Consider the following 22,453-nt stretch of genomic DNA (forward strand, 5'->3'; position numbering starts at 1 on the left):
AAGGGTGAGCTGGACTTGAGAGCTGCATATGGTGGAAGTAGCGGTGGACAGGGCGGACTGAGAGAGGGTTGATGATGGTGATGGAGTTGGTGTTCTTTCTGATGGCCTAGATTCAGTATTTCGTTGATATAACAGTGGGATTCCCTGACTGCTGTGGCCTTGCAACGACACCTCAACATTTGCTGCTGTGCTAACCGGTGGGCTTACAGTGGGGGAAACAATGTAGCGTTGCTGACTACTTTCTTTGTGATCAGTTGCACATGTGGCACTTGAGGTTTGGTGTTGTGTCCACGCTTGCAAGTGCATGGTGGTCAAATGTCTAAGCATGCAACTGGTATTCAAATTTTTCAGATTTTTCCCTCGGCTAAAGGTCTTTGCGCACTTCTTACAGATAACCTTGGCCTGATCATGAGGATTTTGTTCAAAAAAGTGCCACACTGCACTCTTCCTACTTTGGCAGACATTTTGCGGCCTAGCACGCTGTGATGTTTTGACCCTCTGGACAAGCTGTCCAGCAACTCTTTTGATTTTTGGAACCTGTCTTTGGAGTGCTCCGGGCCTGCCAGATAACAGCTGTTGCGATGTCGATGTCTGCTGTGGATGCTCCTCATCTGAGCTATTGGAAGCAGCACCCTCTTCCCCCAATGGATGCCAATCTGGGTCAACAACTGGGTCATCCATCACCTCCTCTTCAATGTCATGTGCAACTTCCTCTGTGTCACCGTGTATGGTGGTATAGTGTGCGGGAAGGGGCACCTGAGTCTCATCAGGGTCAGAATCTGGCTCTGTACACTGCAAGGACAATGTAGTGCTCTGAGTGAATGTACCAGCAGAATCATCTATCAGCGGCTGTGCATCAGTGCACTCCATGTCAGATTCATCTTGGCCTGGGTAATTCACCATTTCACTTGATAATCCAGGCATGGTATGTGAAAACAGCTCCATGGAGTAATCAGTAGTATGGCCTGCGTCATCCTTCAATCTTGGTTGGGGTGAAGGACACAAGGAAAGGTGTGGTTCATGAACATGAGCCTCCAATGACGACTCAGTGCTTTTACTTTTTACAACTTCAGAAGAGGAGGCGATAGAGCTGGAGGCTGAGTCAGCAATGTAAGACAAAACTTTTTCCTGATGCTCTGGCTTTAAAAGCGGTTTGCCAACTCCTAGAAAACTAAGCCTTCGAAGCCTTATGGAGCCAGACGATGACGCAGGCTCAACACCTCCTGCATTCAGTCCTATCTTGCTCTTGCCACTACCATCAGATCCACCACCAACACCATCATTACCAGCTGCCAACCCCCGCCCAATTCCACCAGCCTTCCTCATTTTTTGTAGAAATGTAGACAAAATCCAACAAACTATATAGTAATGTAAAACAAGGTACAAGGTGTCTATAGGACAGGGGAGATTTTTAATTTCTGCACACACTTGTGAACACTGGACACTTATGGATTGTGTGAGGCCCACTGAATATCAGAGCGCTATGTCACAGGCTCGATGGCACAGGTGTGAAAAAAGTGACTACAGGATAAGGGAGATTTTGAATTTCTGCACACACTAGTGGACACTGGACACTTTTGGATTGTGTGAGGCCCACTGAATATCAGAGCGCTATGTCACAGGCTCGATGGCACAGGTGTGAAAAAAGTGACTACAGGATCACAGAGATTTTGAATTTCTGCACACACTTGTGGACACTGGACACTTATGGATTGTGTGAGGCCCACTGAATATCACAGCGCTATGTCACAGGCTCGATGGCACAGGTGTGAAAAAAGTGACTACAGGATAAGGGAGATTTTGAATTTCTGCACACACTAGTGGACACTGGACACTTTTGGATTGTGTGAGGCCCACTGAATATCAGAGCGCTATGTCACAGGCAGAAATTGGCTAGTGTATCACAAACTACAAGGTGTATGTAGAATTGGGCAGAATAGGAATCTCCCTAGAGTGTAGGTCTGTAAGAACGGAACAAGTCCTCCACTTATCCTTCCACAGTGACACACAGATAGCTTCACTGTGGCCGTGATAACAGCCGTTACACGGTACTGAGAGGAGCGTGCACGTACATGGCTGTCCGGTGTACGTAAAATTGTCAAGCTCCGTGTTTTTTTAAGTATACGGACTGACACACGCTGTCTCTCTATAGTTTTGAATGTGATCAAACAGCAAATATATTTAACTGTTTGAAAGCTAGACAAAACTAGTAGGTGCAGGTCTGTAAGAACGGAACATGTCCTCGACTTATTCTCACAGCGTGACACACAGATAGCTTCACTGTGGCCATGATAACAGCCGTTACACGGTACTGAGAGGAGCGTGCACGTACACGGCTGTCCGGTGTACGTAAAATTGTCAAGCTCCGTGTTTTTTAAGTATACGGACTGACACACGCTGTCTCTCTATAGTTTTGAATGTGATCAAACAGCAAATATATTTAACTGTTTGAAAGCTAGACAAAACTAGTAGGTGCAGGTCTGTAAGAACGGAACATGTCCTCGACTTATTCTCACAGAGTGACACACAGATAGCTTCACTGTGGCTGTGATAACAGCCGTTACACGGTACTGTGTGAGGAGCGTACACCGCTGTATGGTGTGAAAAAATGCACGCTCAGTACCTCAGCAGGACAAAAAAAAAAATTGGGATTGCTTTTAAAAAAGCAGTTTGCAGAGCAGTGGGTAAACAGCAATGCAGCTGTCAGGAAGCCTTAGAAGGCAGCCTAACAACCAACACCGCTGATCCACCACAATATAGCCTCCCCTTGCACTGCACACACAGTGACTGGTGTGTTGTACAGGCAAAATCGCTAGCAGCAGAAGCAGTTTTTTTTCTTCTTCCCTGCCTAACGCTCTCCCTACAGAATCAGCAGCAGCAACCTCTCCCTATGCTAAGATCGGCAGAAGTAAGATGGCGGTCGGCGTGCACGCCCTTTTATAACCCCTGTGACGCCCACCAAAGCAAGCCAGTCACTTGCATACCCTTCTGAAAGATGGTGGTGACCCCTGCCTATGTCATCACGTTGCCCGCAGTGTCCGTGGATCCTGATTGGCTGAAAAAGAGCGCAAAACAAACTTTTGAAACGCGACTTTGGCGCGTAAGTCGCCGACCTCGTGGCCGACCTCATCCTAGGGTCGGGTTTCGTTTCATGAAACCCGACTTTGCCAAAAGTCGGCGACTTTTGAAATTTTTCGACCCGTTTCGCTAAACTCTAGTAATTATACATACATTATATAAAAAACATTTTATATGTAAAACTTTTGTCAACTACCTAAAAAAAAATTCATAAACTTACACTGTAACCAAAACCTTGGTCCTTTATGTATGGATCTGTAAATCATCCTTATCTTAAGCCATCGAAATTCAAATCTATCAAAGAAAGACCTACAGTATAAAAGACGGGGCCAGGGTGGATGGGCACCAAGCTGAAGGTAATATGGCTGACAAGTCTTTTGGTGTCAAAACTCCTATATATGCTGTTCTAATCCCACCCAAAACTTTCCCGCATTTTCCTTTAACCCTTTCCGTCTCCCTTACAGTCCCAGTGCCTTTCCTTATATAGTTCAGGCCCTGTAAGAAACAGGAAGTCTCTTTTCCCTGCATTTATCATTCCCCTCTTCAACTCCTGACTGAGCCGCTCTCTTCTCCCCCTGCCAGGGAGTTTTGCAGTGACCCATGACTCACGCAGGAAATTTGACCTCTTGTTTCACAGAGCTTAGAAGGATTCAGCTAGTCAGTTTTTAATCACAAGATGTCAGGTAAAAAAGAAGAATTAGCTGTGTAGAATGGAAAAATGAGCAATTGTGAATACACAGTGCTATATAACATGATGATTGCAATATAATAAGAGGGTACAAATTTGGATGTGAGTGCTTCTTTTATCAGTATTACGGCTACACTCCCATTTTTTATATTCCTTTTTTTTGTTAAATCTTCCTAATAAAAATATAAGAAGTCTATTCCTTTAAGAATACAGTCCCACATGATATAACTAGTGATTGGTCATCAATTTTATACCTGTTATACACATTTAAATTACTAAAAGTTCACATATTTCATATATCATATTATCTGCATCATTAATTTACGATCCTGGTGCTAGCTAGTCATCACCAGCAGACAATAGTTCTCCAGCTTGGCCACACACTTCTTCTGTCTCCAAGATGGAATGACAACCACATAGATTCATAACATAGACTGTCAGTATGGCAAAGGAATGGGGAGACAAAAAAGCACAATAGGGTCTTATCCACTTTACAAAGGAGGAATATAATGAGAAACTTGCTCACCTGGTTAGGATGAGATAAGTGCTTATAGTCTGGCGGCTGCTGCAGATCCACAGGTCCTCAAGGACTAGAAGAAGTCATACATTCAATAGGAATTTGCAGTTAAAACTCTGCGCTGCCGCAGGGATAAATTCCAGGAGAGAGATGTATTCAATTCACAGTGGCTTTATTCAACGCGTTTCAGGGGTCTCATGCCCCCTGGTGGTATTTCCGGATGAAGGGGGCATGAGACCCCTGAAACGCGTTGAATAAAGCCACTGTCAATTGAAGACATCTCTCTCTTGGAATTTATCCCTGTGGGGTCATCAGGACCAGGACAAACAGCGTCTTTTTGTTACTTTTATTAGAGCATGTGAGACCAGAATAGCTCAATCAAGTTGATGGATTGAAAACTGAGTGACGTCACTGGTGCACAGGAATTGATAGTTCACATCCAAATGTGTGAATGGCCATGGTTCAGTACAATAACATAACTTAAAGCCCCAGTGCAAAATATGAAACAAGGAACCGCAACTACTTTGTTCCATTTATATTACCCTCAGAAAAAAAGGTCCCAGTTAAACTGCTACCCTTTTGATCCTTATAGCAACACACTTGATTTAGCAGGTATAATCAGCTGAGACAAAAATTGCCACTGTCAGGATCAGAACTTTTTTTTGCCATATTTTTTGCTTGTCAGGTATAGGACATTATCAGCAATGACAGCAGGAGATTAAATAGATATCCGGAAGTCCCAAAACGAAGGTCCAAACTGGTGGCTCCCTTGGACCCCCAGCTAGTTATTAAACATCCCATTGGGTTCTTGCCATTGTATTATGAAGACCAAATGAAGGTGTAGGATTGTGTGCCGACTGGGGGGGTGGTCCCTCCCGGTTCCGAAAAGACTGGAGTCGGACGCAGATGAATGTTCAATCAGGTCCTCTTTATTGGGTGTCTTCTCCGAAATCCACAGCAATGCGACAGCTCCTGCACACTGGCCTGGGTACCTGTCACCTTCTCCTTTCTGATGTGACAGCCCTCTAGGTTCTTTCACCGTGTCTGTCTATGTCACCGGCCACAGCGCTTCCCCTGGTCGAGCCCAACCTTTGACCATTGTCGTCCCACATATTTATACAAGTTACAATAAAGCATTGTACACTATAGATTTTACATTTGTCTTCTTCATCAGACAGGTCCACGTATCAGTCCATTCCAATACATACCCCCTTCCTTTGACCATTGTCATCCCCGACAATTCTATAACTTTCAGAGTAGCCGATAGCTACTCACAGGCGCGTGCTGTTATGATTGGGTCACCGAGGAGGAAAGCAAGACCAAGCTAAGCCACAGAAAACCAGAGAGGTTGGTAACTAAGCGGATTGCAGACCCTTAATCCTATCCACACAACTAGCAGTAGCCGTGGAGCGTACCTACGAAGATCCTAGATGCCTCGACACAGCCAGAGAACTAAATAAGCCTAAAGCAAGAAAGGGGAAATCTAAACTGCCCCAGAGCAGACCCCAAAGGAATAGATAGCCCCCAAACATATATTGTCAGTGAGACAAGATGAAAACACAAACGCAGGTAGGAAAATAGACTGAGCAAACGATGGGGCCCACACTAACTAGACAGGACAGGAAAGGAAAGACACTGTCTGCAATCACGCAAAAAACCCTGCAAAAAATGCCTAACATGTCTGATAGAAAAATACTGACGTCACTAGACTTTGCCCACTATATCAGCACTCTGGTATATTCTGAAAGCAGAGCAAAAAGAGGCCAATCTAAAAAGGGACAAAAACAAACTGGCACAAGCAGTAACATAAGGATGGAAATTCAGCACAGCCCCAGCCGGAGCTGGCTGAACACGCAAAACTGAAATAGACAAAACCAGATCAAATGTGAACAATAGCAAAAGAACACTTAGCTGAGCATGCAGGGACTGAGCTGGAAACTAAGACCTCAGGAGGCAGGAAAAAATCACCAGCAGGGACAGAGGGAGTCAGCTGTCTTAAAACCAGTCAGAAACTCCAGATCTCAAGTCATCCTCCTCATCATCAGGTGGCAGGCCTCTGTTAATTAGATCAGCTCCATTACCTCCGGTAACCACCAGAGGGAGCACGGAAAGAGAACTCGCGACCCCTCTGTCAATATAACCATCTCCACTACCTGCACTAGTAACCAGAGGTAGGCCAGAAAGCGAATTCACAACAGCGTCCGCTTATATGACAATCTCCATTCATTGGGGTAGGAACACCCAGACTCCTCGACGGGTACTCCCCCCACGTATCTTACACTTCTGAAACCATCTTTGATTGGAGTAGAGCCACCCGGACTCCTCAACGGGTGCCCTTTTCCCCGCTTCCAGAGCTGTGTTTAGTTCTTGAAGCAAAATGGCCGAGGCTGTCATGGAGCCTACCAGGTCACCGTTTCCCCCTCCTTTTTTTGGGGGTATTTCCACCGAGGACCTGACCTGTGGACCGCTGTCTGTTCCAAACCACAATCCATCATATACCTTCTTTTATATTGCATCATGGCAGGCATTTTCTACATATTCGCATCTTGGACCTCTTTGAACATTTTTATCAGTATACCATATGTTAACGGTCTTTCCACTTTTTATATTTGCAACATTTAAACTATTCAGCATATCCGCTAAATACTTTTTCAACATTTCGACATGTCTAACCTCAAATATTTATTAAACATTATTAACCATAATCAAACTTTTTCAAACATTGGGGTGCCCCCTTCCTTTGTGGGAAGCACCCCCATTACATCCCTGCCTGCGTCAGGAGTAAGGGCTTCTTACCCCGAGGGGACGCGGAACAGTCCCCATGCTGTGCAACAGTGCGCAGCAGTCCCGGTAGTCCGTTTGCTTCAGCGGTGTCCCGGACCATCTCCTGATGGCCGATTTTCTCTGCCAGCAGGAGAGAACTCCACAGCCGTGGAGCACCCGGAATGTCTGGCAGTCCCTGGGCCATGAGTGTCCTCAGTACCTGAGAACCAAGAGTCCGCCTACCCTTTACGGGGTTGCACACTCTTCGGGATATACGATCACGGCCACAGCATAGTAACTGTGGGGACAGTATTCTTTATAAAAGGATACCCAGTCCCCCATCCACAGGGCCCTCCCATGCTTTATGAAGGCTGCATTGAGGTAGACTTTGTGGCCAGTCTCTATTTCTTTGAACCCGTAGCCCCGCTCAATGTTGGTATAGACGAGCCGCCCCTGGCTCTGGGGGACAGACATGGCGGTTTCCCCCTTCTCATGGAGGACTGCCCAGATCTCCTGCTCCTTGGACTTCTTCTGGGCAATGATGTCGGAGATCCAGACAGACGCGAGACGGGGAGAAGCTGGGCGGGGAGGCTGGGGGTCAATGGATCGGACGTCAGCCGGCCCAGGATAGGCCGCAGATCCGTCGGGAGCCAGTGATGTTGGGCGAGGGGAGGCTGAGGCTCAGGAGCACGGACCTTAGGCCTGGCACCCCCCTTCGGCTGGTGAAGTAGGATAGGGCGGAGCTGGGCAGGGTGGCTGGGGATCGATATCGGGGACCTTGGGCCTAGTGCTCGTATGGGGCGGGGAGCCGGGGGCTGCCTGCATTGCTGCCAGCCAGGGCGGGGAGACGCTGACCTTCCCCGGAGCAGCGGCTACCTTCCGGCTGCTCCGCAGCTCCTCCAGGAACTGGGGCACCCGAGCGACCGGAGTTTCCGAAATCTCACCAGCCTCCTCCTGATGGGTGGGCTTGATGTCGCCAGCCTCCACCCGCGGAAAGGGCCCCGCAGTTCCTCTGCTGCTTCCGGTCCCGTTGCCTGGAGTCCGCTGCTGTTCTTCATCCCGCCGTCCGGCAGGACCAGCCTCCAGGCCCGATGGTTCCACAGGGAGCGTCAGCGATGGCTTCTCCAAAGGCTGCTTCGGCACGGCCTGCGCTGCAGGCGGGCACGCCTCCACCCTCAGCTTCGCAGGTCCAGCCGTCGGCAGCTCCAGCTGCGTCTGGGGTTCTTCTTCACGGATAGGTGCCCGGTATACCGGCAGGGACTCGTGTCTCGATGGGCTTCGACCTCCACATGTCCAAGGCCACGGCAGCTGCAGCGTCGCATCATATCTGATGTCCCGGAGCTCAATGGTGCCAGAGAGCCCCTCCACCTATTTTCCAGTGTTCAGAGGGAAAGGGCAATTGTCACTCGATGTACACCATTGGCCCGACTTAGCTGCCCCTGACAGTCCAGTGTGACACCAAACTCCTCCATCCCGATGGTAGCCATTTATGTTGGTTTGCAAAGTCACTTTCTGGGTCAAATCTGGCAATCCCAATCACAGTCCACAAATCACAATCTTCAACCCACTCAGCTAGGGTCCTTTTCTTCTATCTTCTGGCGCGGTCTCACCGCCTGTGTTGGGCAGTGATGATCCTGCCGACTACGCCACTTGTAGGATCGTGTGCCGACTGGGGAGGGTGGCCCTTCCGGTTCCGAAAAGACTGGAGTCGGACGCAGATGAACATTCAATCAGGTCTTCTTTATTGGGTGTCTTCTCCGACATCCACAGCAATACAACAGCTCCTGCACACTGGCCTGGGTACCTGTCACCTCCTCCTTCTCCTTTCTGATGCGACGGCCCTCTAGGTTCTTTCACTGTGCCTGTCTAAGTCACCGGCCACAGCGCTTCCCCTGGTCGAGCCCGTCCGTCTGCTGCGACACTTATTACTACCTCTTTGGTGCCCAGGGGTCCTGTACCCCAGTCATCCTCCGTCTGCAGCTGTCCTGTCAGGGCCAAACCCTGGGACTCTCCCTCCTTTTATTCCCTTACTTTGGAATTCCCCTTCTCAGTGCCCGTAACTCCGCCCACCATGACTTTGCATTTCCTAGCTTCAGCTGCTGTTAGGTCCTCTTCTCACTATCCTGTGTCTCCCTCTAGTGGCCAAAACTCAGTGCTACACCGTCTCTAACTAATTCTTGCTGTTTTCCCCACAAATTTATACAAGTTACAATAAAACACACGGGCTGATGACCAGATCATGCAGCTTTATATGAAAATCCCTATTATAATTGCCAGACCTGAATTAACAAGCATTTCTCACCTACTGTGTCCCCCCATTTCCTTGTAGATTGTAAGCTTGCGAGCAGGGACCTCACTCCTAATGTCACTGTTTGAATTGTCTTAACTTGTATTGAATTTATTGTCTGTACATGTCCCCGCTTAATTGTAAAGTGCTGCGGAATGTGTTGGCGCTATATAAATAAAAATTATTATTATTTATTATTATTATAAAGCATTGTACAATGTACATTTTACATTTGCCTTCTTCATCAGACAGGTCCACGTATAAGTCCATTCCCCTGCATAGGCATCAGTGGTTCTCATCTTCATCTAACAACTTAGATGCCATGGTCATTTTACACCATGGCATCGATGGATTTAACTGCAGTGGTAAGAGCTTACTGAAATCACAACAGTTACTGCTAAGTGCCTTCAGTAGTGATGATCGAGGACTGAAATGTTCGCATTCTCAGTACTTGGATCGAGCTTGTCAGATTTTCGGACATGCTCGACTTGAGTAGCAAGCATAATGGAAGTGAATGTGAAACTAGAACATTTTTCTGAAAGATGGTCTCTCTGTCTCTCTCTCTCATTCTACGTCTTGAAAAGAGTCCGGCTCACAGAGAAATCCCTGCACTCTCAGCAGTGAAATACCCTGTTTCAGTGTGGTACACAGTTCAGATGATTCAAATGAGCTTCTTACGGGAACCCCAGCACTCGAGCTTCATGCGATGCTCGGCACTGCTCAATACTCAATCCAGCGCCCCGATGCTCCAGCACACTTGCCCATCACTAGTCTGCGGTAATCGTGGCAGGCCACGTGACTGGCGTGTGGTCCTGTGTGTGAGCCCCATAGTGGTAACATGACATGCCACTATTTAAGGTACACCACTTGATGGTAGTATCCACTCCACATTATTATCAGACATAGGTTTTGAAGGTGCCGTCCAGGACAAGTGAACCACCAAACATCACCTATATCTAGACATCTGCACTCCTGTAAATATGATACAGAAAAAAGAAGGATACCGGAGCTAGCTTCGGTCAGCACAGGTTGTAAGTGAAGCTATGTTATATCTATTCATCTATAAAGCACATAAAAGAAAATTAGTAACACCAGTAATAAATTAAATAATCATATATTTGGATAAACCTTGACTATTGATGGTAAATAATATCATCTATGTATATAGAACTTTATGGGTTTCTGTAAACTGATACGGAATTAATAGGTTAAATAAAGGACTTCGGGGTTTGTTATCTGTCTCCATTACCTCTTGGTTTTTCATGTAAGTTACTTCTCTGGCAGCAGTGTCCCTTTTGTTTTCTAATTGTTTCCAGCAATTTACATGGAAAATACAAAGGAATTTGGAGAATCCAGGAGGGCTGTATACTGGCTATTGTGGTGAACAGACCCAGCCTGGACCCTCTTCTGTAAAATGAGAGAGCACGCAAGGACCCTGCAGCCACTTACGTCTCTCACCCTATTAGATGAGTATGTCTTACATATTATTCTTTTCAGGGGAGAAAATCAAGACTGGGATCAATTAACTTGGCAAAAAAAAATAATACATTACAGCAGGTCACAGAGCCATGGAGGTAATGATTGCAGCTGGTGGCCATCATGTCACGTAAATAGTAACTTCTTATATATTACAGCGCTGTATCCTATGGACCAACATCACACCTATAAAAAAAAACATATTTGTGGCATCGCTCCAGGGTGGAAGCTCAATCTGGTGAGCACATGAGATGATGCATCCATAGAGGACACAATGTTCAAAAAACAGACTTTACATAAACTAATTGTGTAACCTGCCATAAACGAAACGATGATATATATATAACATAAAGGCAGATGCTGCTACTGGGCCACGAAGGAAGCCCAGCACTAGCGGCACAATCCTTCCCTCACGTGGGTCGTGTAAATAAGTGAATGGAAAAGTAGAGTGAGGACCACAAATCGCTTCTATGTAATAGGGAGAACAATTCTGTTACCAAGGATCTGGTGGCATCAACTAAACACAAGGGCGGGAAAGGTGGGGACATTTTTCTCTTGCTGTGTTATCTCTGGTGCACTCATCACTGCATCTATTACGCTGGCCAGACACATGAGATTGCTGTTGGCCAACGATGCTTCGGTCAATCTTTTGGCCAACAGCCATATCAGCCGACTCTCCCTTACATGTTCAGCTGTGTTCTCTATGAGAAAACCACCGGCATTTGGCTGGTGGCCTATTTACAGGAGAACAATGAGATTGGCAGTCTGAAATCGGACATGCATGATCAGCATCTCCCCCAACCTTTTCAAGAAATACCAGAAATACACAAAACCCGCCTGTATAGTCATACTGTCACAATCCATTTTTGGATCTGTCAAAGATCTGGCTTCTCAGATAAAAACTTTTTTCCTTTCAGGCCATCGGGGGTTAATGTCAGGTCCCCCCACTCTGGCCTGCTGGTGTAATTGCATTGCTGCTAGGTCAGCTGATGTGGGAGGTGACCACTCCCACCATCCTTCAAGAGGTCACCTGATGCATCAGCTGACTGTTGGTGATACAGTTCCTTTCTGGAGACCAGCCTAGCAGAAGCAGCTCTCTGGTGCTTGCCACGTTTGGTGTTAATAGTACTGTTGCTGTTGATATCTGCGGTGTGGAGCGATGCAGCGGTGCATATAAGCTAAGTCTGGTGTTTTTTCTCCTAGTTCCTTTTGGTGTTTGTCACTTTCCCCTGTGTTTTCTATCTGCAGTGGCAAGGCTAGTGCTCCTTGCCGACCAGGGCATTAGCCAGGGAAGAGACAAGTGACACTAGGGATTAGGTTCCTGATGGCGGCAGGGGGAAGGACCTGCATAGGGTGTTAGGGGAGTGTAGGGACCGGCTCAGGCTGAGCTCAGGTGGTGACCATCCCTCATTCTTTATCACTAGGGCCTTCCTTTCGCTTTTTCCATCCCGTTGTGTGAGTTGCGCCATCCGTTAACTGACCACCCGTTGGGATTGAGTCACACCATGACACATACCTTTCAAATTTAAAAGGGCAATTTCTATAGTTACTTAGCCTGTAACCTAACCTTACCCAATCCTTTATATGTGCTCACACAAAAAATGTCTCCTAATGTAGCCCTCCAATTTTTCTTCACAGTATGATACTGTTTTCCCAGCCCCATCTTGCTCCCTATATGATGTCCCCAAACATAATATGCCCCCTCAGTGCATATTATGACACACCTCTCTATCACAAAGAATGATGTCCACTGCAGACCCCGCTACAAAATGATGCCCCCAATAGTGTGCATACAATTCTGCTACATCAACCTACATATAGTACTGCTACATCAAAAGACACAGCACTGCTACATCAAAAGACACACTTAGCTCTGATATATACACCCAGCTGTTTTATATACATGCAACTCTGTTACCTCAACCCACACAACCCTGCTACATCAAAACAAACACTCAGCTCTCATATATACACCTAGCTCTGTTTTATATACACACAAATCTACTGCATCAACCCACACAGCTCTGCTGCATCAAAACACTCTTGTTCTGCTACATGTGAACACACACAGTTTTGCTATGTACACAAACACACAAACTCATCTCTGCTTCTCTGCTATATGCACACTTTGCACTGCTGAATATACTGTGTATATATACAGTACATATGGACACACTCAACTCTGCTATACATATTTAGACACAACACTGCTACATCAACACACAACCAACTCTGCTACTTCAAGACATACACTCAGCTCTGCTACATACACACTCAGCTCAGCTATATATTCAAACACACATACAGCTCTGATCAATGGCGTTAACTAAAGTCCTATGGGCCCCAGAGGAAAATTTGGACTAGTGTTTAATCTCGGTTATTAATGTGGACGTCTATTTTTTTTCCTACCTATTAAGATGCCTTTTTATGATTGGACAGGGTAATAGTGGAATGAAATACATGGCCACAGCACAGCATCAAACGTCCAGTTGAAGGATAAAAAAAATTAACCGACAGGACAAATCATTTAAAAAAAATTAAAAAACTGAATGTGCTTTCCTGCCATTATGTGCAGATCTGTGCAGTGAGTAATGCTATAATTGATGAAAGGGCCACTTTAGATAGTTACATTGGCAAGGTGCTTGTAAAAAACAGCAACTTATCATTTTACCTGTTATTAAAAATCCTCTCGGTTCTTAAGAATGGAGGGACTTTAATGTTATTGTGTACAGTTCGTTACCGAGTTTACAGGCCACCCTGCCGTCTGAGAGTGGCCGGTTACCTAGGCAAGGAGCACGTGCTGCCTTTGCGTAGCAGTCTGAACAAGCGCTCAGTTCGGATCAGTAGAGCGACCGTGCTGTTGGTCCGAACTGTAAATCTTTAGGCCCCTTTCACATGTCAGTTTTTTGGCGTCAGTCACAATCCGTTGGCTCGACGGATCCGTGGCAGATTGCGTAAAACTGATGCGACGGATCCAATTTTTCGCCGGATCCGACTGCCCTACCTGGTAATAATATTGGAGCATGCTCAGTTTAAAAAAACGTAATCCGTCGCTGGATTCCGTCATTTGACGGACAGCGACGGATCCTGCGCCCATAGGCTTCCATTCTAGCAAACGACGGACAGCGCTGGATCCGTCGCTGTCCGACTTTGCGACGGAGACAAAAACCGTTACTTTGTCCGTCGTCTTCGGCCGCCGGACACAAAATTTCCGACAGATCCGGCGAACAACGGATGAAACGTGCGGCAATCCGTCGCTAATACAAGTCTATGAGAAAAAAACGGATCCGGCGGCATCCTTTGCCGGATCCGTTTTTTTCAAAAATTGCCGGATTGCGACTGATGTAAAAAGGAGCACACGCACATCGTTCTTTACAACCAGGATCAGCGGGACTCGTGGGAGCTGTGCGCTAGTGATGATTAATCATGAGAGAACATCTTTACCGGGATTTATTTTTTATTATGCTTATTTTAACACATCAACACAGTGCGCAGCATCTTGCAGACACTGTCTCCATTGGGGCTCTCAAGCTACATTATCTATCAGTATGTCTTTGGATTGTGGGAAGAAACTGGAGCATATGAAGGAAAACCGGCAAACACAGGGAGAACATACAAACTGCATGCAGATGTTGTCCTCGATCAAGTTTGAACCCAGTGCTGCAAACAGTGTCGGACCGAGGTGTCAAGGGCACCTGTTCTGCTACATGCATATATTACATTACCCTCATTCACAAGTTACCTACGCTTCTATATAATTATCATCTATATAATTATAGCCTATATAATAATAAACTAGGTACTTTGTTAAATAAATGATGAGCTGTTGCTTTTGTACAGACATGGTGAATCAAGTGTGGTGCTCATATAGTGGGTGGGGGTCCACTTGTGAACACGGGCCCACCGGGTAAGTCTCCGGTTCCTCAATGGACCAGTACAAGCCTGAGAGCAAAGTAACCGTGCTAAATCAGTGTTGCCCATTAGTAGTGATGGCATAGCAGATGGAAATTGCATATTCTCCGGATCGGTGTCCTACTGCTGGAACCCCCAATAGCTTCAGAAGAAAAGGGGCTGAAGTTAGTTCTTTGTCTTTATTCACGTAAACTGAGCAAGGTTTGGAAGTGATGAAGATCCTATAGGTAAGAAGACCCACCATAGTGTTATGCCATAGAATATCCTAGGGTTTACTGCCACTTTCATGTCCACTTCTCCAGTAATACGTGGTTAGGAATGGATAAAGATAAGCAGCACCAGGGGTATCTGGAAACTGATGGTCACCTCATATTATATATATGTATGTATATGTATATATATATATATTTGCACCAAACATACCAAACCTACATGTTAATGGATTAGCTGGCGTAAACAGCATATTCTTTAAATAACAGGCTTCCAAACCGGGATAAACGGCTAGCTTTGATGAATAAAGTGCATCTTTTCAATAATAAAAGCATTATATATACCATTTAAAAAAATTATAAGGGAAGCAACCATCACCTGAACAACTTAATCAGATCGGGGAATAATTAATCAGAAATCTTCATACACATACAAACGTCCTACTCTTTTTACATAAATCATATTTGCTGCTATATTAATTGATGACATAATTTTTCTAGAACAGGAATCTGTCATTGCCAGTTTCTAAAAGCCGCCACTGGGGGCGCTGTGCGGACCCGTCCGCCGTGATTGGCTGCGGCGCACACACCGCACGTTCTATATAGAGCACAGGCGGCTGTGGAGGAGGCTGCAGTGTGAGCTCGGCTGCGGAGGCTTCTCACAGGAAACCGGCAAGTCACCGTGCACGGCGCCTGCATCATGTCCCCGGCTTTCCCTACCGACAGGCTGCAGTGAAGACTGTATGGGCGCAACCTCTGCAGATTCTCTCTCCTCCTGCATTGGACTGTGTGTGTAAACTTCGGGGACTCTGACTTGTCCTGCTTCATTTCTGACTGGGACAATTGCACTTGAGATGATGGATAAAAGCAGCCTGGTCACTCACGCTCAGACTGTCCTGAGGACTGACCCCTTCACTGACCACTATAGTGTGGTGGGAAAGGAGCTGGGCAGGTGAGTTGTCAGATGTTATTTTTATTATGTTCATATTTGCATTTATTTGATACATGCTAGCAGTTGTGGAACTACAGGTACCAGCATTTACCCAATAATTGCCAGGATCCCCAATGTTATTGGCCACTATTGAGGATGAGGATGCTTTTGGCATTGAGGATGGTAACTGTCAGTCGAGCGATCACTCACTTTATTTGTGTATACATTAGCAGGCAAGCAGATGACATTTTATCAGTTATCATCCATTAAATGGATTCCATATGGATATTGACCTATGGTGCAAGTTTTTTATTTTGCGTGGTGCCAATTTTTCTTGCAGAATGAGCACTGTTTTTTTTGTGTGTGTATTTTCTGCATGGACATCAATGGAGAAGTCAGAATCTGCGATCAAATTCTAGTGTTGTGGATTTTTGACAGATTACTTGCAAATCAACCAATAAAAACTGGAAACAAACACTATATTCTCGTTTCTCATCCTGTGGTGATCTTGTGGCCATGGTTCTCTGGTCCCTCACTGGTCTGTATTTACCAGCCTCTCCTCGTCAGGTGAAGACTATGGAAGAGACTGGACTCATAGGAAATCAGGGGAGAAACTGGTAGGGGACCATGGAAGAGACTTGCTGGGGACCAAAGAAGAGACTGGCTAGGGACTATGAAAGAGACTGGTTGTTCATAGAAGAGACTGGCTGGGCACCATGGAAGAGACTGGCTGGGGACCATGGAAGAAACTGGCTGGTGACCATGGAAGAGACTGGCTGGGCACCATGGAAGAGACTGGCTGGGGACCATGGAAGAGACTGGCTGGGCACCGTGGAAGAGACTGGCTGGGCACCGTGGAAGAAACTGGCTGGTGACCATGGAAGAGACTGGCTGGGCACCATGGAAGAGACTGGCTGGGGACCATGGAAGAGACTGGCTGGGGACCATGGAAGAGACTGGCTGGGGACCATGGAAGAAACTGGCTGGGCACCATGGAAGAGACTGGCTGGGCACCATGGAAGAGACTGGCTGGGGACCATGGAAGAGACTGGCTGGGGACCATGGAAGAGACTGGCTGGGGACCATGGAAGAAACTGGCTGGGCACCATGGAAGAGACTGGCTGGGCACCATGGAAGAGACTGGCTGGGGACCATGGAAGAGACTGGCTGGGGACCATGGAAGAGACTGGCTGGGGACCATGGAAGAGACTGGCTGGGCACCGTGGAAGAGACTGGCTGGGGACCATGGAAGTGACTGGCTGGGGACCATGGAAGTGACTGGCTGGGGAACATGGAAGAGACTGGCTGGGGACCATGGAAGAGACTGGCTGGGGACCATGGAAGAGAGTGGCTGGGGGACCATGGAAGAGACTGGGCAGGGTTCATAGAAGAGACTGGTCGAAGTTTATGTAAGAGACTGACTGGTGACCATGAAAGAGACTATCAGTGGAAAAGGGGAAGAGACTAATTGGGGGCGAGGAAAGAGACTGGTGGGGATCAGAGAAGTCTCTGACTGGAGATGAGGGAAGACAACTGGGGGCCATGGAAGCATTATCATGGAAGTGCCAGGGGTTTGTTGATGTGAGTACAATGTTTTTTTCTTATAGACTTCTGCTGAAAATATTCTGCTGAAAATCCTTTGTGAATCTATTCTAAAAGATGATACAATACACCCATTCAAGACTCTTCAAGAATTATGGAGTTGATTCCATTGGTTCCAGTCATGATTTGATAGCTATTCATATAAAATGTTTACATTGATTTCAATCTTATCAGATTAATGTTACCATTTTGCACAACAAATAAAAAAAAAGGTTGCCACTTCTGTAATGACAAGAGACCTAATATAGAGAGTAGGCAAATCCATAGTTTGCACTCTCCTCATTCTCTTCTAAAAAAAACTGCTGCAATGGCCAATGTCAGCTGACAAGTGGTGGTCCTCCACCAGATAATTATAGCACATTGGCAGTGCCATAAATATGATAAGATTACTCCTCTAAGGAGGACACATCCAAGTATAAAATTAGTAGATTTTCATGACATAGTCTACCACTGATTCAAAGGTGTTTCGGTATCACTAGGGGTCTCAGAAGGTCTTCTATGGTCAAAAATATTCTTAATTTTGCAAATTCATTGAAAATGTTTCCCTGCAGATCATTGCTACTGTGTAATAGTGCAGTGAATTTGGTAATTGGTTCACTGATATCTACATACTATAATTCTATTAAATATTGGTGATCTGAGATTATAGCCCCCACACAAGCATAGTACACCCTCAGTCATCCAGGTGACTAAAGCCCCCATAACACATAGCAATCTCGCTAGCGAGATCGCTGCTGAGTCACAAGTTTTGTGACGCAACAGCGATCTCACCAGCGAGATCGCTGTGTGTGACACTTCTCAGCGACCGGCCCCCCTGCCGGGTATCGCTGATCATCCTGGAATGGCCAGGACATTTTTTTGATTGCTGGTCTCCTGCTGGCCAGCACGCATCGCTGCGTGTGACAGGCGGGAGACCAGCGAGCTGGTGCTGGTAACTAAGGTGCCGCGCGCCGCTTAGAAACCTGATGTGTACCTTGGTTAGCAGCTCCCTGCACCAGTGCGCTGGTAACTAAGGTACACAGTGGGTAGCTAAGCGATGTGCGTCACTTGTTACCCCAGTGTTGCTGGTGCTGATCGCTGGTGAAGCTGCCTGTTTGGCAGCTCACCAGCGATCATGTAGCGACACACCAGCGATCCTGACAAGGTCATATCGTTGTCGGGATCGCTGGTGCGTCACTATGTGTGACGGGGCCCTAACTCTGCATGGCTCGTTTGAAAGGTATGGAATACCCTGTGTGAATTTGTCCCAACACATCATTAGTACTCATTATAAGGTGTTGACTTAAGCACTCTGTCCAATTATTCCCTGTGTTCAAATGGGTTAAGATAATAGTGCCACTCTCTTCCCATGCATTCTTTTACAATTGTAGATAAAACAGATGTATATTCCGGATGCCTGCGAGTGTTGAGATGCCTGTAATAATACTATTGTAACCTAGAATATCAGTAAAGGATCCCATACACAGAAGACTAACGACGGCCAAACCCACCGATATCAGCAAGGGTCTCCCTACTCTCCCCCTACAGATGATGTTGAGGAAGCTAAGAATCCTTACTATCTGATTTTGGACTAACGAGACTTTTGTTCTTGATAAGACAAGGTGGAATCTGGCAGCGGCTCTCTCAGAATTCTGTTCATGGAGGAGTTGGTAAAGATGTCTGACGGCCAATCAGCCGAACCATCATTCAGCCAACAGCTTTTATTGTGTATATGAGGCTTAAGACTGCAACCCTATTCATTTTCTAAAACATCCAAATCCATTATAGTGTTGACTGGGGGTAATTTTTTTTAAGTTTTTTATTTTTAAGTTTTTTATTTTTTTAAAGGAAAAGTTGTCCCTGTGTTATGCCTATTGCATGGCAAGGATATTTCTTTAGCATTCTTAGAATCCCTGTATCATGTACCATCCCCTCAGCTCCTTTCCAGGATGAACTCTGTAAATTAGGGCAACCAATTGGAAACCCTAAGAAAATTAAGCTAGCTGATGCTAATGCTGTTAGTGACCATTGAAATGCTATACAGCTTGCCATATACATTAGATCACTGCCCTCCGAGCAATGCTTTATCCGATCTTTCCACTGACAGCCATGTCAGTCAGTTCTCCCATATGATATCTGTGGGTTCAGCCAACATTAGTCTATTGTGTATGGGGTCTTTAAGGGAATAAAAGTTGTCTCTATTAACTATTTGGAAGAAAGTTATCATAATGATGGTTACCCAATTCATAGACTAATGATCTGTAAAGGTGTCCTGTAGCATCTCACACCAAGACATGAGTAGATGTATGGGTCCCGTTTCACATAGCGATGCTCCAGCGATCCCGACAACAATACGACCTGGTAAGGATCGCTGGTGCGTCGCTGCATGGTTGCTAGTAAGCTGTCAAACAGGCAGATATATTCAACGACGCAGCAACGATCAGGCAATCCATATAACGACCTCGGCGGTCATTGGTACCTTGTCACACAGCAGCTATTCTGACGACTCACGCCTGCGTCCCTAAGTTCTGTGTCGCCAACGAGGTCACTCGTCTGCGTCAAACACAGCGATGCATGCGGGACACCAACGATCAAAAAATGGCCCAGGACATTCGAGCACGATCAACGACATCATAGCGGGTGGGCCGGTCGCCGCTATGTGTCACAAGTGGCGAGATCGCTGACTAGGTCGCTGTTGCGTCTCGAAACCTGTGACGTTTCAGCGATCTCGCTAACGATCTCACTATGTGAGACAGGTCTTAAGTCCTGTAGTTTGGACTTGTTTTTCCAGAACATCCCACAGATGCTTAATTGGATTATGATCTGGAGAATTTGGAGGCCAAGTAAACACCTTGAACTCTTTGTCATCTTCATGAAATCATTCCTAAACAATGTATATTACCCTGAGGCCATTGCTTGTTGTGTAACAATGTATAGATGCATTAGGTGTTTTGCGTCAAAGTAACATCCAAGTCCAGATGGCCAGAACCCAAGGTTTCCCAACAAAACATTACTTAGAGCATAGGTGCAGTTTTTTTCTTACATTTTCCATTGCTGAACCTCATGTGCCCATTGCAGGCACATTTGGCAATGGAGGTGGCACTTGGCGTTGTGTGGCTACACAGCAAGGAACAATGGACTTTCTATTGTTGAGTTGACTTTTTAAGGAGTCATTCAAATTACTATGCATCCATATAATAACAACCAGGATGTGGGTCAGCATGAGAGCCACTGACTTTCCACTCTAGGTCATAGGTGATATTCCAAGCAGGGGATTCCCTTGATAATGTTTATATGTGCTAATAGGGTACATGGAATGAAGTTGACACATTGAGACAACCCCTTTAAAGAAGTCATAAGAATAGAGTAGCTCCTTTGTGGGTCTGGGTAATCCACCCTTTCCATACGCGTTAGTGAGCCTTTGGCACCCATTACAGTGTTGCAGGTCCAGTTGCCCTTGCAAGGACCACTTTTGGTAGCTATTATTAACCATTGCATAATAGGACTATTCTACAAATTCTGCCATTTTGGAGATGCTTCGACCGAATGAACTCCTGATTTGTCTTTTGAAAAATTGCAAAGATCCTTATGATTGTCCATTTTTTTCATTTGCTGCACCTTCTCTACAAAAAAAAGCCTAGAAAAAGACTGCCACACACTGAAAAGTGAACCATAGTTTACAACATTATAGCAAGATCATTAGGGAAACTGAAAATAAACTTGACCTCTAGACCCAGACAGCAACGCATTGATCCTTATTGTACCTGAATCTAATTGGTAAAGCCATAAATGTATTATTAACGTGGCTTAATTGTGGGCTGAGACAGTGATAATAGTATTTATAGTATCTTAATGTAAAGCTCCTGTCACACATAGCGATCTCGCTAGCGAGATCGCTGCTGAGTCATAAGTTTTGTGATGCAACAGCGATCTCACCAGCGAGATCGCTGTGTGTGATACTGACCAGCAACCGGCCCCCCTGACGGTTATCGCTGATCGTCCTGGAATGGCCAGTACATTTTTTTGATCGCTGGTCTCCCACTGGCCAGCACGCATCGCTGCGTGTGACAGGCGGGAGACCAGCGATCAGCGCGCTGGTAACTAAGGTAAACGTCGCACTTCTAAGCGGCGCGCAGCACTTAGAAACCTGATGTGTACCTTAGTTACCAGTGTGCTGGTGCAGGGAGCTGGTAACCAAGGTATACATCGGGTTTCTAAGTGCCGCGCGCTGCTTAGAAACCCGATGTGTACCTTGGTTACCAGCTTTCTGCACCAGAGCGCTGGTAACTAAGGTACACAGTGGGTAACTAAGTGACGTGCGTCGCTTGTTACCCTCCTATCACAGGTGCTGAGCGCTGGTGAAGCTGCCTGTTTGGCAGCTCACCAGTGATCATGTAGCGACACACCAGCGATCCTGACAAGGTCATATCCCTTAGTGTCTGTGCTCTCTGCCATCAATAGCCCCTAAAACATTTGTGCTACTGATCAGTGGTGCATAACCAGGTCACTCCAAGGACTCTGTAAAGGAGAGATAAGAGACAATAGGTTAATTGCTCCCATCATGGGCCATTCACACCACAGTGTTATTCCCAATGTGGACTGTTACTTTCAGAGTAACACCAACCTTAGAAATTCATTCCTTTGCTTCAGTTACAGAACTTGGAGGAATTGTCTTCTATCCAGCCCCTGACCACACACGATGTCTTAAGTCACCACACTAACAAGGAAACATATTTATGAATATACATTGTGTCATTTGTTCAAATTAGAATATCATCAAAAATTTAATTTTTTTCAGTTCTTCAATACAAAAGGTGAAACTCATATATTATATAGAGTCATTACAAACAGAGTGATCTATTTCAAGTGTTTATATCTGTTAGTGTTGATGATTATGGCTTACAGCCAATGAAAACCCATCACTGGAATCATTGTCTTTGCCTATACATCATACTGCTTTCAGATTACATAGCAAAACCTGATGACAGTTTCCCTTTAAAGGGAATCTGTC

General features: G+C 45.9%; 1 protein-coding gene across 1 annotated transcript in view; it reads left to right on the forward strand.

Moving 5' to 3' along the window:
- The first annotated feature begins 15,552 nt into the window (after positions 1-15,552).
- LOC141086368 (serine/threonine-protein kinase 17A-like) overlaps positions 15,553-22,453 on the forward strand; it is a 60,206-nt gene continuing 53,305 nt past the window's right edge. The window contains exon 1 of the mRNA XM_073572328.1: positions 15,553-15,882. Within this exon, the coding sequence (XP_073428429.1) occupies positions 15,785-15,882 (98 nt within the window). The 5' untranslated portion in view covers positions 15,553-15,784. The remainder of the gene's footprint in view (positions 15,883-22,453) is intronic.

Source organism: Dendrobates tinctorius, unplaced genomic scaffold, assembly GCF_039654945.1.
Source record: "Dendrobates tinctorius isolate UK_male_01 unplaced genomic scaffold, ASM3965494v1 ptg000032l, whole genome shotgun sequence".
NCBI classification, from domain to species: Eukaryota; Metazoa; Chordata; class Amphibia; order Anura; family Dendrobatidae; genus Dendrobates; species Dendrobates tinctorius.